Source organism: Crinia signifera, chromosome 19, assembly GCF_055691185.1.
Source record: "Crinia signifera chromosome 19, ASM5569118v1, whole genome shotgun sequence".
Classification (NCBI taxonomy): Eukaryota; Metazoa; Chordata; class Amphibia; order Anura; family Myobatrachidae; genus Crinia; species Crinia signifera.
In genome coordinates this window covers 59258294-59272529 of record NC_139226.1, presented here as the reverse complement: position 1 = coordinate 59272529, position 14236 = coordinate 59258294, and the positions used below count along the sequence as shown (strand labels likewise).

Genomic DNA, 14236 nt, shown 5'->3' with positions numbered 1-14236 from the left:
TACAGCAATCAAATTTCTCCGGCGTATATGCAAGAGTAGAGAAGCTCATATAGTGAAGCACCGCTTTTTTATTTTCACAATAAACATAAAAACATCAGAGGGTATAGCAATGGACTCTCACCGGATCAATGTGTCCACAAAGAAATTGTAGACAAATAGGCAAGATATTATAATCCCAGGCGTCCCCGGAGCCTCTTGGTCCAGCGAAATAGAGTCCACTGTCAGATCCCTCCTCTCCACGGCCAACGCGTTTCAAAACCTGCTGGTTTCTTCCTCAAGGCATGTGGAGATAATGGACTGAACCTTTATTTATACCCCAATTGGGGAAAAACCTATTTCCAGACATGGAGTTATCCTGACATCTAAAATTCCTATGCTCATCTGTGAATTTGATGAATTTTCACTGACTGCTCAGCTGAGGTACAGTCATTTGTGTAGAGAGAGAAGAGCAGAGGGGAGATGACGCATCCTTGGGGGGCTCCAGTACTGATTGTTCGTGTGCTGGATGAGAAGGCGCCGGCTTTGACCACCTGTTCCCTTGCCGTTCGAAAGTCAACTATCCATGAGCATGTTGATCCTGGGACTCCTAAGGAGAGGAGTTTTGGCTGCAGGATGCCAGGTACGATAGTGTTAAATGCTGAGCTGAAGTCCACGAATAGGACTCTCGCATAGGTGCCTTGGTGGTCGAGGTGTTGTAAAATATGGTGAAGCCCGAGGTTGACCGCATCCTCTACACTTCTGTTCGCCCGGTAGGCGAACTGCATGGGGTCAAGGTGAGAGTTCGTCACTTCTCTCAGGTGAGGTGAGGTGCCATGAGTTAACCATGAGGTTAACCATGAGGTGCCTTAAGCCTTACAGAGACAGTGTCAATGACCCACCAACTGTATATATTTCTCTTTTGGAATGTCTCTCAAATGTCAACAAGTGCGTCTCTAGAGATGACTTTAGGTTTTAGGACCACAGGTTGGACTGTTTTATCAACCAACTTGTTCTTTTTCCGAGCTGAGTCAGCTCATTAGTTTGTACAACCACCAGGCTACTTGTCTCTTGCAGGGATGCATTATTTCCTGCAGTCATTCTGTTTCCTACTGCCATGAACTGGCCTTCATCTACTATTTCCTGTTTCTTTTTTAATCCCCACTTCAAACACCATATATAGAACAGCCTTAGGGGGTAGGCATGAGGTAGGGAGTGTTAGGGGGTATTGATTGAGGATAAGCGTACAACCTGCCAGGATTTTCATTATCAGGATGCTGCTGTGGGTCTTCTGATCATGAGCATTCTGACCGCCGGTCATGTGTACACTACATATTCTGTTTAAGGAGCGGCAAGAGATGTCGCAGAACGAGTTCGGCATGTGCGCGGTGCAGTTTTTTTTTCATATGTTAATACTACTGTCTCCTTTAGAGGAAGAAGTATTAAATATTGCAGATAAATTGCAATAATCTCCCTCTTTCGTTGCTTTCATTCCATCATTTTAGACTGACAATATATGCAAGATTACTTAACCCACCAGGGCAGTTCTTCCAATATAGAGCTGTCCCAGTGGTATATAGACGTCTGGGTTTATGATCTGGGGGTCCAAATGTGCATCATTGGATCCTAATCCAGTGGGGGGGTGGGGTTTGTGAACAAAAAAGATGTAGGTTTCTATACCCAACACCACCTATTGATGGCATTGCATAGAAGGCACAGATTCCAAAAAGATATGCTTTCCAGATCTTAATGTAAGTTGGCACATCAAAGCCAATAGAATCCTGCTGTGCTGCAGAAGAGCTGTGCCTCGGGATTGCAGCAGGTATAAGCACATCTGTGTCTTAAACATGGCTGCCTGTAGAAAATATGGGGCCCAGGACTGACAAAATAGTCACTCCCGCCCCTTTTTCATGACTGGTGAGACCTCCAGCACCCGCATCTCTGGTCGTACTACTCTACCTCTATATTTGTTTATGACAAATGATACTTGATGTAATCCAGTCCTGGGCCCCCTTTCTGTCTGGGCCCCTCCTGATGGCAATGTGTTCGCTCTCAATTATATGCATATGTCTAGGGAACATATTTTTCCAATCTATGAATTAGAGTTAAGTTGAAATTCTAATATATATGTTTGCCAGTTTTGGAAGGCATGAAGAGGAGCAATTGTACTAGTAATATTATTTTATAAAATATCCTCATATCATATGCTCTTATCTCACATTATACTTAATCCCATTTTAAAGTAGTGTATTCGTGCCAATTCGTAGGATTTTTTTATGTAAATCAGATCAGAATAGAGCAAGCTTAGGCCACGTTCTATTGGACTACAAGTTCCAGCATGCTGTGTGGTCTACTTTTTTTAATTAGAGCAATAGAGGGTGTAGGTGCCTTTTCGAAAGCATATCCATCAATGCGCTTTACAAAGAAAGCCTTTTTCTGTTCTAAAACTGTAGCAAACGCTTTCGTACATTTTAATACTTTGAGATATTTCCCTATAGGGTGAAAATATTTGTGTGAATGAGGGTTAAGCTTTGGTACTTGCAGGAAATAGATACAGGAGCAGATGATACCATAAGGAACTATGATGTGTCTAAGATTATAAGCCATGATGGGTTCATCTGGTTGGCTGTAATCATGTATGTACTTGGCAACAGGGGGCTATGAGAGTAATCGGCTGGAGATTGCAGGGAGCCAATACTTGTATATAAGGTCACGTATGAGATCTGGCACATCACTCCTAGTTATGGCTTAAATCCTTTTCCTTCTGGGCAAGTCACTTTATATATGCCAAACCTTCTCTCAATACTTGAGATATGCATCCAGCATAGCTCTGCAGCTTTCGTAAACCACAACATTGATATGCTAGGATGCTAGTTTTTCTAGGGCACTAAGGGCCTTATGCAGCCCATACACGGTCCGTTTTCGCCGGCTCCGTTTAGTACTATGCGATGCGCGCTCCCGTGCATCACATAGTACGGTACAAAAAGTATGTGCTGCACATACTTTTTGTACTAGGTACACATCGCATCGGATCACAGTGCATGCACAAGGCATGCACTAGGGATGCGATCCGATGCGATGCGTGCTAATTAAGTGCCGAACGGATCCGTTAAACGGACCGTGTATGGGCACCTTTATTCTATTTCACTCTTTCTGACAAAATCCTTCTTAGATGGACAAAACCATGTGCACTGCAGGGGTGCAGATGTAAAATGTGCAGAGAGAGTTAGGTTTGGGTGAGTTATTTTGTTTCTGTGCAGGGTAAATACTGGCTGCTTTATTTTTACACTGCAATATAGATCTCACTTTGAAGTAAAACCCCACCCAAATCTAATTCTCTCTGCACAAGTAACATCTGCCCCCCTGCAGTGCACATGGTTTTGTCCATCTAAGAAGGATTTTGTCAGAAAGAGTGAACTAGAATAAGGCCCTAAGTTATTTTTAATGATAGTGTAGTTATTAAAACTAACTTAAAAAAATAGGCTGATCATTTACAGCTGATGACATCATTGTTCTACCTTTACAATGAATACGACGTACAGTACATTAGAACATAACATTGTAAGTGTTAGTTTTACATTTATTATATATTGTACTTACTAATAGATTCTACAAAAAGAAAAAAGTGAACGTCAGCATACTGTAATACTTTGAGCGTTCGTTCCTCTGTTATATTCCTTTTACATTGACCTCTGTGTCTCATTCCTACTCCTGCAGGTGGAAAGAGAGATTGCGATCCTGAAGCTGATTGAACATCCCCACGTTCTCAAGCTGCATGATGTCTATGAGAATAAGAAATATTTGTAGGTATTTACAGACATTCCCTTGCTTCCACCAGCCTGCAGAGCTTTGGGCATCTGTATTGCTTGGCATGAGAAGCGCATGCATTGTTACTGCTCTAGGCAGCACCCGCTTCTGAGCCTTTGCTTAGTAATCTGGATGCTATGTAAATTACAAGCATCTTGCTTTTAATGCCTTGCTGGGTTACAAAGACATATGATAACTGCTTGTTCTCCTTTTGTGAGACTTCTATGAAATATTCAGAAGTATTTTAGAGTAAACTGGTTTGCCAGAGCTGGTGCTTACTCTATACATCCTATTATCTGCCTAACCTTCTGTAGAGGGATGCATTGTTGAGAGGGAAAAAAGTGGGGTGCAAGAATTTAATCATAGTGGGAAAATGGTTTTAGTTTATTTGATTTATTTAAGAAAAATATGACCATACAGTATTTATTGCATTTTGATTCAAAACGAACATTCTGCAACGTGCCATATATGTATTTTGTGGCTTTTCGAGCGTCTGTTCCGCATAATTATAATCAACAGTAGGTTTGTTTCTAGCTGAAATGGAATGCATGGACTGTGTAACACCAGCACCCAACAGTTCCTCTTTTTGCTGAGTGCCTCATTTATCTTTTATATAATAATTTGCATATACATAAGCAGATTATTAACCTCTCTAGAAATCTGCAGCGCCGACATATATGTATTTATATACTTTGCAAACAGATGTCCTCATCTTTCTTCTGATTTTTTTTTTTTTACGGAGCATGCTCAACTGTATTATTTCACAGACATCACTAGTAAATAAATAAATTATACAATAATGTAAGAGATTCCATACAAGATCACCAAAAGGGGTAGGGGCAAGAACACATTGCTGAGGCCCAGGCCTGCCAGGGGTGCAATAACTTCCCCAAATAGAGCAAGCACACACACTTCAGGGTCAACCGGTTGACCGTACCAACATAGGGGGGGGGGAGGGGCGCACCCACATGTCATGAACACGCCACTTTACTCATCATTTCTAATGGCAGTTCTGGTTCCATTTATCCTCTAAAGTTTTACCAAGCAAACACAAACAGAAAGGAGACATGAGCCTTTGCATACATTAGCTTTAAAGTATCTAACAAGCAATAAATGTCAGATAACTAATACCAGGGGTTGATTTACACAGACACCCTTAAGCACAACAGATATTGCAACCCCCTCTGCCTAAATTTATTATTATCATTGTTTGGATATAAGCCCTTTTTTTGGTATTTGACTATTTCATGGCATAATAATAATAAACCCCGCTGAACACTGAGGACTATAAAAGGGCTGGCCGGAAATTAGTATCTTAATCCTTTGAGTGCCAACATCTCTGTTCGAGATGTGCAAAATATCAGCTAAAAAGGCCAGTGTCACTCACATTTGTTATATAAATTCAAATAAAAAATGTTATGTAAAAAAGATGATATTTCCTATACAAGGTAACATTATAGGTCATTATGATGAATAAAAATGTTTGAATGGGCAATTTTCACACCTTTTTTGACAAATTAACTTGGCACTCAATGTTTTGAAATAGAAGATGGTCCGTAATGTTAATTTCTTCAATGTATTCATAGCACCTTGTATATTAATTCCTCCCTTCCTTACATGATTTGTTATGTACATATTATAATCTCTTATTGTAATGTAAAAAGATTTCTGTGTGCCATTAATAGATTAAGTTGATATTAATCCAATTTACAGTATTAGTATGTTCTGCCCTATGGTTGTATAATCGAGGAGTATATGAAAGGAATTCTCATCTGCATTCAGGGTTAATGTAGCTTAAATGTATTCTGTCATAGGCATTTTAGTGTCTACTCACATTTTGCCTATTGCATTTTGGCTGGGTTGCTTTCAGATGGCGCACTGCAACATGTAATAGGCTCTGGGCATGGTCATTTAAGGACATGAAAATGACTGTTAGGAGTTTTGAGCAGAACAACAGAGCACGCATATTCTGAGTATCAAGATGTATGATACATATTCAAGCTCAGGGCATTGTGATACATCTTGATGCAAGTACTGTATATCTCATGCGTTGTACTGAGGACACATCACTGTTTTATATCCATTTTTTAATGGCAGTAATTTATGTCTAGTCATAACTAGAGTTCTGCTCGCAACATTATTAGATTGTAGTGTTCTTTATTTATCTTTTGAAAGCATCACAAGTCAGATTTGCTATTTATGTGTACTGCTTTTTTTGAAAATGAATAGATATATTAATGAAACAGACACAGTCGGCTACGGTACATAGTACTGTATGTTGGAATACTATAGGGAAACATTTAATCATTTCTGTGGCAATTAAGCTTTGTGCCCTTTTCTGTATTAGTAATTGTGTCAGGCACATTACATGCAACCTGGTACTGCTATTCAATATTCAGTATAATATAAGATACTGTGACTCAGTAGTTAATGCAGCTTTACGGCTTTTGCAAAAGGAGTTTGTGAGTGGAATGACCAATTAAAAGCTATGAATTCTGTGTTTACACATTTGGATTGGTTCTTTGAGTCACACCTACCCTCCACAGCGCTCAGACTGTCATGGTCTGTTTAGGCAAAAGCATTGTGTAACGTTTATAGATATTTGGACTGTGTGTGTTAGTCTGTAAAGTGCGGCCTAATATTCCAAATTCACTTCATTTTATTAGTTTTTTCCCCCAAAGCACTGCTTGTTTTTCCCAATCTTTGCAGCCTTTTGTCCATCAGATAAAATTTTCATGGTCAAGATGTACTAAGCCACGGAGACAGATAAAGTAGATGGAGATTAAGTACTGTACCAGGCCTGATTGGTTGGTAGTTTACCACTTTATCACTTTGTAAGGCTTAGCACATCTGCCCCCATGGCACATCAGCACCCCAGACAAAGACCTGTGCTGGGAGGGAGGAGAGGTGCCGCGGCTGTTGACCTGCTCCACGGTGGGTTGCGGCTGCTGCAGCTCCATGAGGGGGGGGGGGGGGTAAGGACGCTGCGCCACCACTGTGCTGCTCAAAAGGAGGAGGGGTGAGGGGGTGCTTGGCAGTGTGGAGATGTGCTCACTTGTTCTTGTTGAAGATAGTGCCCCTGCTCGGATGATTAATGGGCTGGCGACTGCTTTACTGCTCCTTGTGCTGCTTCTTTCCGACTCAGTGCCACCCTCCAGTCGCCGACCCCACACAAAATTGTCTAAAGCTGCCTAGTGGTGGCGCCGGCCCTGCCCCTTTGTCTTCTATTATGTTGGTGTATCTGAGTATTGTCATTTGCTTCCTTTAGTAAATATACCTAGATGAAGTACAGTAAAATAAGTGGTCAGTTATCACCAATCCTGAAGTGGTGGTAATTGGTTGGAGTAATCATGGCAGACAAGTAACAACACGAATATCAGGGGCAACTTGAGAGAGGAGGCTTGTGTGCAGCCTCCTTGGCCAGGCCCCCTCTTCTCTGCCAGGAGCAGTAGGGTCTGAGTGCTCTAGTGCTCAGATCCTACTGGGCATTCACAAATCTCCACTGCGTTGTGGAGTCTGAGCACTAGAGAGCTCAGACTCCACTCTGTGCGCAGATCTCCAGAATAATAGCCACCGTGCTTCTGCCACTGCCGCTGGATTCCAGAGTGTAAGTATTACCAAAATTGGTCCGGGGCCCGGCTCGGTGATCAGTGGTCCCGGCGCTTGGAGATGATGTCATCTCTAAGCGCCGCCCCCGTTTACACTGCGGGACAGCATGTGAATGGACCAAAATTCTGAATCCGTGTTCCAAATACTGGGTTGGATCCAGGGTTTATGTGTAAAAGGGGTATAACTGTACCAGAGGAGTATGGGTAAACTTACTACATCCCCAGGCCTATGTCAGCAGTCATGTTCTGTCAAGCTAGCTGCTTTTCTCAAGTATTGTGGAACTAAAAGCCCAAACTTGGGCTTTTAGGTACCAAAACAATTTGTAAAAATTTCTAAAACATTATTTTTTTTCTGTTTTCACCATCGTTAGATGCACTGTAACAGCCTTTGTCGGCAGGATTTGTTTGATGTATGGAGCCAAGTTCTTTAGGTAGCCATGGAACATTTCGCTGTTAGGGGTATAGAAGAGTCTGAGACTACCCCTGAAATAAGAACAATGCCCGCCTCAGCCAGTACCCTCTTAACTTATAGGCACATTGGGCAACTGATCAGGGCCTTATGATTCTAGCAGGGGTGTTCTGAGATTCTTGGAAGGCAGGTACAAAATGTAATTATTTATTTACAGTTTCTTATATAGCGCAGACATATAGATAGAGAGGTAGGAGGGCCCTGCTCGCAAACTTACAATCTATTGGATAATGCTGCCCAGTCCCTCTGATTGTGAATTACACACAGTCAGAGGTACCAGGTAGTATTCTATTAACAGACAGTGAATGACTGTCAACTTGCAGGTTGGTGGATTGTTCGAGCTGTCCACCAAACAGAGTGCTGAAAGCGCAATTTACAGCAGTCTAGATTCGTACAAAGTGCTTGCTGCCAAATAGGACAATGAACTCTTTTGTGTGAAGTCGGGCTGATTTCAGCCCCTGAAGGGTGCAAGATTGGGTACTGTTGGTGGCATTAAAATGCCACAGCAATGGAACATTGCACCCTTCTTTTTCTTCATGTGTGAATCTACAGTATTGGAGGGGCTCAGGAAAGCTGAGAGTGGACTCATAAACCATCCAAAGCTACAGTTGAATTAAAGCAGAGCTAGTAGTACAAAGAGATGTAGAGGCAGTGGAACCTTCCCTCTTTACTTCATTCAACTAAATGCTTCTCTACCTGGTAGACTTTCCACCAAGAAATACCAGGAACAAGTCTAGGTACATACCCTCCAACATCCGAAAAGATTACAAGTTTTTTTCTTTACTTTTATTTCCTATTTCCTGTTTCTTTTTTATTTCAAATACCAAAGTATACAGAATGTGACACTCTACAACAAGCTAAAACCTTTGGGCGCTTGGTACAGACCAGTGATGATTGTGACCATTGATGATTGATGTCCACCCCTAACGTATGGACATACAGTGTAAGAAGTGCTTCCATTATTACATGTTTACATATGTTTCCAGGTAGTGTTTCCATTGCACAGAATCTCCAGTAATCAAAAACTATAGCTAGCGGAGGCTGTCTGCTGTGCAGCAATACTACAAACCTCAGACATCGGACTGCTATTGCCAGTGTTTTTCAACATCTCAGCACTGCCATTAATGATGTGGCATAGGTGGTGCACCATGATGTAACTCATACCCTCCAACATCTGAAGAGCAAAAACCGGTACACATTTGGAAAGTGGGCGTGGTCACGGGTAATGGGGGCATGGATATGCCCCCTTTCCTATACTTAGAATGTGCAGTTGGAGACCCAAAAAAAGGAACAGGCCACAAAAAATGGTGCTGTACCTGCCAAAAGGTACAGTTGGAGGATATGGTAACTTATGGACCGTATGCAAAGTCCAACCAAGTGTATATTTAATAGCAGACCAGATCTTGAACAATAATTGTCAGCAGTGCAGTGCGGAATACAGACAAATTGCTAGATAAACTTGCACTGTCCTACATGAACTGTATGCAAGCAGAGGCAAGGAGCAGATCATTCAGATAGGCTCTTCGGTTGTTAATTATCATGATTATGAATGACTTTATGTATCCCTTTCATAAATGTCTTATAAATGACCTGTAATATGTTCCCTGTAGCTGCAGTTAGCTGCCATCTGTTTTGGATAATTGAAATGGATCATTGTACAGGTGCAGCAGGTTTACAGAGCAAGGTTATCATACTGCAATTCTTAGGTTAACTTAAAAACCAGAAGTTCAATTTCATTAAGTCAGAGATAATTCTAAGATCAAAAACTTTCTAATTTCATGACTGAGCCCCTTTACACCATGCTTTTGGCCAGGGTTATTGCCAGGTTGAACTGGCTCAAAAAAAAAAAAATTGGCCCATTAACCTGGGTATCAAGGCCAACAAAGGTCATCATTAAAACAGCCTGGCCACATGGTTGGCCAGAAATAATAAGTGTTAAAATGATATTCCTATTTTACACATTTACGCGTTTTGTGTACCTTTATATATCTATGGGAGACATTGGGGCTTATAGTGTATGGGTTCTACATGACTGCATGGCTTTAGCCTCTCCTCCTACATTATTCATAATTGGCCCTTTAAAATATTCAGCTCCAGGCCCATTAGGCCCCTAATTCGTCCCTGCTGGGAATATTGGGGTAGGTTAAGGGCCCCTTACAGCACTCCTCCACTGCAAAGAGCAGCAATGTAGACCCTACAGCCTCTCACTCACTACACAGTCAGTGAGCTATCCCATCCTAGCTCTTACCTGCCCCCCATCACATCTCCTATCTGTCCCTTCCATCCACTCTGCACAGCTCCTACCTTCCCCCCAACACATCTACTATCTGTCCCTTCCATCCACTCTGCACAGCTCTTACCTGCCCCCCATCACATCTCCTATCTGTCCATTCCATCCACTCTGCACAGCTCTTACCTGCCCCCCATCGCATCTCCTATCTTCCCCTTTCAGCCTCTCTGCAACAGCTCCTACCTGCCCCCCTATCACATCTCCTATCTGTCCCTTCCAGCCTCTCTGCACAGCTCCTACCTGCCCCCCATCACATCTCCTATCTGTCCCTTCCAGCCTCTCTGCACAGCTCCTACCTGCCCCCCTCACATCAACTTTCCTGCCATTTACAGCCTCTCTGCACACTCCGTAGCTGCCCCTCCCCATCACATCTCCTTTCTGCCACTTACAGCCTCTCTGCACAGCTCCTACATGCCCCCCAACAAATCTCCTATATGTCCCTTTTAGCCTCTCTGCACAGCTCCTGCCTGCCCCCCATCACATCTCCTAACTGCCCCTTCCTGCCTCTCTGCACATCTCCAACCTGCCCCTCCCCCATCACATCTCCTATCTGTCCCTTCCATCCACTCTGCACAGCTCTTACCTGCCCCCCATCGCATCTCCTATCTTCCCCTTTCAGCCTCTCTGCAACAGCTCCTACCTGCCCCCCTATCACATCTCCTATCTGTCCCTTCCAGCCTCTCTGCACAGCTCCTACCTGCCCCCCATCACATCTCCTATCTGTCCCTTCCAGCCTCTCTGCACAGCTCCTACCTGCCCCCCTCACATCAACTTTCCTGCCATTTACAGCCTCTCTGCACACTCCGTAGCTGCCCCTCCCCATCACATCTCCTTTCTGCCACTTACAGCCTCTCTGCACAGCTCCTACATGCCCCCCAACAAATCTCCTATATGTCCCTTTTAGCCTCTCTGCACAGCTCCTGCCTGCCCCCCATCACATCTCCTAACTGCCCCTTCCTGCCTCTCTGCATATCTCCAACCTGCCCCTCCCCCATCACATCTCCTATCTGTCCCTTCCAGCCTCTCTGCACAGCTCTTACCTGCCCCCATCACATCTCCCATCTGTCTCTTCTAGCTTCTCTGCACAGCTCCTAACTGCCCCTTCCTGCCTCTCTGCACATCTTCAACCTGCCCCTTCCCCCATCACATCTCCTATCTGTCCCTTCCAGCCTCTCTGCACAGCTCTTACCTGCCCCCATCACATCTCCTATCTGTCTCTTCCAGCCTCTCTGCACAGCTCCTACCTGCCCCCCCCCCCCCCCCACATTACATCTCCTATCTGTCCCTTCCAGCCTCTCTGCACAACTCCTACCTTCCCCCCATTACATCTCCTATCTGCCCCTTCCAGCCTCTCTGCACAGCTCCTACCTGCCCTCCCATCTCCTATCTGTCTCTTCCAGCCTCTCTGCACAGCTCCTACCTGCCCCCCATTACATCTCCTATCTGCCCCTTCCAGCCTCTCTGCACAGCTCCTACTTGCCCCCCATCACATCTATCTGCCCCTTTCAGCCTCTCTGCACAGCTCTTACCTACCCCCCATCACATCTCCTATCTGTCCCTTCCAGCCTCTCTGCACAGCTCCTACCTGCCCCATTACATCTCCTATCTGCCCCTTCCAGCCTCTCTGTACAGCTCCTAACTGCCCCCATCACATCTCATATCTGCTCATTTTAGCCTCTCTGCACAGCTTCTACCTGCCGCCCATCACATCTCCTGACTGTCCCTTCCAGCCTCTTGCACAGCTCCTAACTGCCCCAATCACATCAACTTTCCTGCCATTTACAGCCTCTCTGCGCACTCCGTACCTGCCTCTCCCCCCATCACATCTTCTTTCTGCCACTTACAGCCTCTCTTCACAGCTCCTACATGCCCCCCAACAAATCTCCCATATGTTCCTTCAAGCCTCCTACCTGCCCCCTTCACTACATCTTCTGTCTGCACAGCTCCTATCTGCACTGCCTCACCCCCATCACATGGACTTTCTGTACTTTCCAGACCGCTTCTGTACCTTCCAGACCGCTCTGCACAGGTCCTACTGCCCCCCTCTCTCCACTGAATCAGGGGTAGACTTATTAAGCTCAGTGAAGTGATAAAGTGTCTGGTTTTTATCACCAGCCAATCAGCTCCTACCTCTCATTTTTCAAACCAAACCTGTGACTTCACAGTTAGAAGTTGATTGGCCGGTAATAAAAACCAGACACTTTATCACTTCACCGAGCTTAATAAATCTGCCCCTAAATCTCCTATTTATCCTTTCCAGTCTCTCAATTATTCCTAATGCACAGATCAGGAATATGTTGTGTCTTATTCTACTGTAGGTCAGCTAAGATCAACCATTACCTGGTGTGATGTTAGTGTATTAGAATGCTTAATATTTGTAGACGCTCCCTTACTAATATGTGTAAGCCTGAATGTTCGGTGATGGTCCCTAGGACCAGGGGAATACTGGGAAGTGGGTGGTCCTGAGGCAGTGTGTCTGGAATTGGATGGAATAAAACAGCAGAGCAGTGAACTCACATGTCTCTGTGTCCTTATGACTGGATTTACAAACTTATGAACAAAACACCTGGTAGCGGTACTTCAGAGAGGAGGAGATCCATGTGCAGTCTCCTCTGTCTGGGCCTCCTCCTCTCTGAAGGGAGCAGCGCCCACCCATCAGCTGCTTAGTGCAGTAGAGACTTAAGGAGCCCATACACGGTCCGTTGTGGACCGGCTCCGTTCTGTACTATGCGGTGCGCGCTCCCGTGCATCACATAGTACGGAACAAAAAGTATGTGCTGCACATACTTTTTGTACTAGGTACACATCGTATCAGATCGCAGTGCATGCACAATGCATGCACAAGGCATGCGATCCGATCCGATGTGTACTTTAAAAGTACAAAACGGACCGCAAAAACGGACCGTGTATGGGGGGCTTTAGAACTAGAGCACTCAGACTCTACTGCGCACACACAAACTGCTGGGAAAATGGCGTGGCGAACATTTTTTTGGCAATTCCAGCAGCGCTGCTCCCTTCACGGAGTGTAAGAATTAAATAATGGGTGCAGTGTGTGTGTGGTGTGGATCCCCTTGAGACTCCGGGGCCCCTGTGCACCACGCACATTGCACCCATTATAAATAAACCACTGTAGCCTGGCTCAGTGATTCCCAAACTCAGTAAACAAGGCTCTCGACCAGTCCAGATTTGAAGGATATCCATGCTTAAACACAGGTCACTTTTGGATTTATGGACCTAATTCACTATTGAACATAGCTGACCGCATGCATAAATACTTAGGAACCTATTCTGGATGCTTCGTGCACAGCCTGACCATTTGTATGCATGTGCATACGCAGGGTGCGTGTACCAACGGTGAACATTCTGTTTACTGGTGCATGCATGCAGTGTTCCATTGGCATGACATACAGGCAGGGGGCGGGCAGCTGACATCACCGGATGTCAGCTGTCCGCCTACTTTTCCCGAGCGGACACGCATATGTAAGGTTGCTCAGAGCAACCTTACATATGCGTGGGCCTTCGCCATCATTTGAGGGTTGGCGACCATTGAATGATGGGGGGTGGGTCCCCAGAGCCTGCGAATGGATGTTTATGTTAAACATCCATTCGCAGCCAGTGCTGGCGAACCCGCGCTGCAAGGGGTTAGAGGTCAGAGGGCATGCTGCACAGGCTACACAGCTGCCTCATCCTGGGCATGTTGCCCTCCCGCCTCCAAGAGCCCTTCCACCCACCCTGGCTGCATTCAACCGCCCACCCGTATGGCTCCATTTGCCCAAACCAACTGGCCACCGGCCCGGCACTGCACCGCACATGTAAGTAAATATGCATGGCGGCTGAGGCGGGTTTTTGTATTAAGGAAGCCAATCCCGAGATCCGGGGGATTAGGCATTTTTCAATCCCTGATTGGCATCCCTAATGCACAGTAATTGCACTGTGAGTGTGTAAAGGTTCCTTTGTGATTCTGCTCTCAGTGAATGACAAGAAGTGGCCATTTAGGGTGGCGTTAAGTAGACACATCTCTGCTGTTTATAGGGCATGTTTATGTCATCAGCTGTGATCACGTACATAGAGGCTGCAGCATCTCTA

At 44.8% G+C, this 14236-nt stretch overlaps 1 protein-coding gene across 7 annotated transcripts in view; it reads left to right on the top strand.

The window, feature by feature from the left end:
- Positions 1-14236, top strand: part of BRSK1 (BR serine/threonine kinase 1) — a 288433-nt gene that overhangs the window by 133011 nt on the left and 141186 nt on the right. For 6 of the 7 annotated variants that reach the window (XM_083162637.1, XM_083162636.1, XM_083162639.1 and 3 more), the window contains exon 3: positions 3694-3779. In XM_083162637.1, the coding sequence (XP_083018763.1) occupies positions 3694-3779 (86 nt within the window). Of the gene's footprint in view, positions 1-3693; positions 3784-14236 lie in introns of all 7 variants that reach the window. The other variant, XM_083162642.1, reaches the window with a different exon arrangement.